Source organism: Penaeus monodon, chromosome 22, assembly GCF_015228065.2.
Source record: "Penaeus monodon isolate SGIC_2016 chromosome 22, NSTDA_Pmon_1, whole genome shotgun sequence".
NCBI lineage: Eukaryota > Metazoa > Arthropoda > Malacostraca > Decapoda > Penaeidae > Penaeus > Penaeus monodon.
Genome location: NC_051407.1, coordinates 27,998,051 through 27,999,759, shown reverse-complemented (window position 1 = coordinate 27,999,759; position 1,709 = coordinate 27,998,051). Strand labels below are relative to the sequence as shown.

At 36.3% G+C, this 1,709-nt stretch overlaps 1 protein-coding gene across 1 annotated transcript in view; it reads right to left on the bottom strand.

The window, feature by feature from the left end:
* LOC119587069 (S phase cyclin A-associated protein in the endoplasmic reticulum-like) overlaps positions 1 to 1,709 on the bottom strand; it is a gene marked incomplete at its 5' end in the record, with an annotated part of 62,059 nt that overhangs the window by 7,863 nt on the left and 52,487 nt on the right. Inside the window, 2 exon segments of the mRNA XM_037935816.1 lie at positions 1,063 to 1,206; positions 1,369 to 1,485. Of these exon segments, the coding sequence (XP_037791744.1) occupies positions 1,063 to 1,206; positions 1,369 to 1,485 (261 nt within the window).

Sequence of the window (1,709 nt, the reverse complement as noted above, 5' to 3'; positions counted from 1 at the left end):
GATACCTGAATTTATCGTACACCTGAATTTTCATGATGAAGACTCAAGCCCCTGACAACTGTCAAATTTTTATGCCGTCACTGACTTCCGCCTCTATCCTCACTAACTCTGTCCCTTTCTGTTTCTGGTGAGATGAAAGAAATGAGAACATAACTCAAGAGATTTGGACCGACATACATTTATTCAATTCTTCTTACATAGGATATCCTGTATGATACTCTATCCAGCTGAAAGCATGCTGTCCCCCTATCAAATGAGTTTCATAGCTTCAGTGAGAAAAAATAGAACATAAGCAAGTGCCATTTGGACCGACAAATTCTTTTTCAATGACAATCAGGATTTTCTTAAACAAAGTAAGGAATTAAACAGGAATGGCAAAATATAAAGGAGCATATATTTGTAAAGGGCTGGTGATATCCTTTTACAGTGTTTAATGTCAGATATATTAAGATCAACTAAGAAATGATGGTTCCTAGACTAGAAAGGTTCTGTCAAGTTTTCTTTTTATTTCCACTCATAATTTGCAAACTGCAATTTTTTTAATCTATGCAATTATTAGCAATATATTTGAAGATAAGAAGTATGAAGTTTTTAGAATATCAGATAAAATAGTGAAGGACACTTAAGTATTTTCTGGTATACTAGCCGTATGAAAGAATGCTGGCACTAGAATAAGGAAGCACACCAGCACGGTTTGGCAGTGGAAGAATGGTGGCAAAATCTAGCAGAAAAGGTGCTTGTGTAATACCACCTTTACCCAACACTACAAACTGTGGCAGTCAGCCCACTCCACCAAACTCAGACGGAGATCCACATTTGTGACAGATATATGAAGAATTATTATCGTTGACTGAGTAAAAAAAAATATACATATATATAATGAAATGGTGATGTGTACTGCTGAATTAAGTCTCATAGATAGAATGGATAACAGTATGGGCAGGAAAACAGGAAGAAATTATTTACTATCTGACTTTCCATATAGTGCAACCCTGTTAGATAACAGGGTTTAACATTTCAAATGTTTATCAGTCTTAAAAAAAGTTAGCTTGTAATGCTTACTTGCTGAAGTGCAGACAATCTCTCTTCTCGGTCTCTTGCTTTCTCCCTCGCCTGTTCCAGCAACTCCTCTCGCCGCTCAGCCTGTCTCCGGTCAATGCGTTCACATCGTCTTCTCCGCTTCTCACAAAGTTCAGCCATACGAGCCTTGGGTAACATTTTGTTGCAAATATAATGAATACCGGATAAAACCATCCAACTTTGCTAATTTCCTATAGTCACTTGGAATACTAACTCTTTAACACACATTATATAGAAAAGTTTTATAGAATTTCCTCTTTTTTTCATCCATTCTTTCTTTTGCTTTACCTGTCTCTCTGCTTCAAGAGCTTTCCTTCTCTCCTGAGCTGCCATTTCCTTTGCTGCCTTTTCTTCCTGTCTTCTTGTTCTCTCCTCAGCCATGTCAGCCAAACGAGATTCATGGCTCTAGAAAGAAAAACGGGGAATATATGAAGACAAATGAAATATGAAAATGCATTGAGTCTGCTGTTATGAAGGTTTTCTGACTAATATCTCCATTCACAACTTGGGTTTCTTTCAACATTTCATTAACATTTACTACATCATCATTATTTTTTTTTTTTTCACATCTAATCCTTTTTATCCTTTGATTATAGTTTCACAGAAAAGAAGACTTCTATATGGAGGGG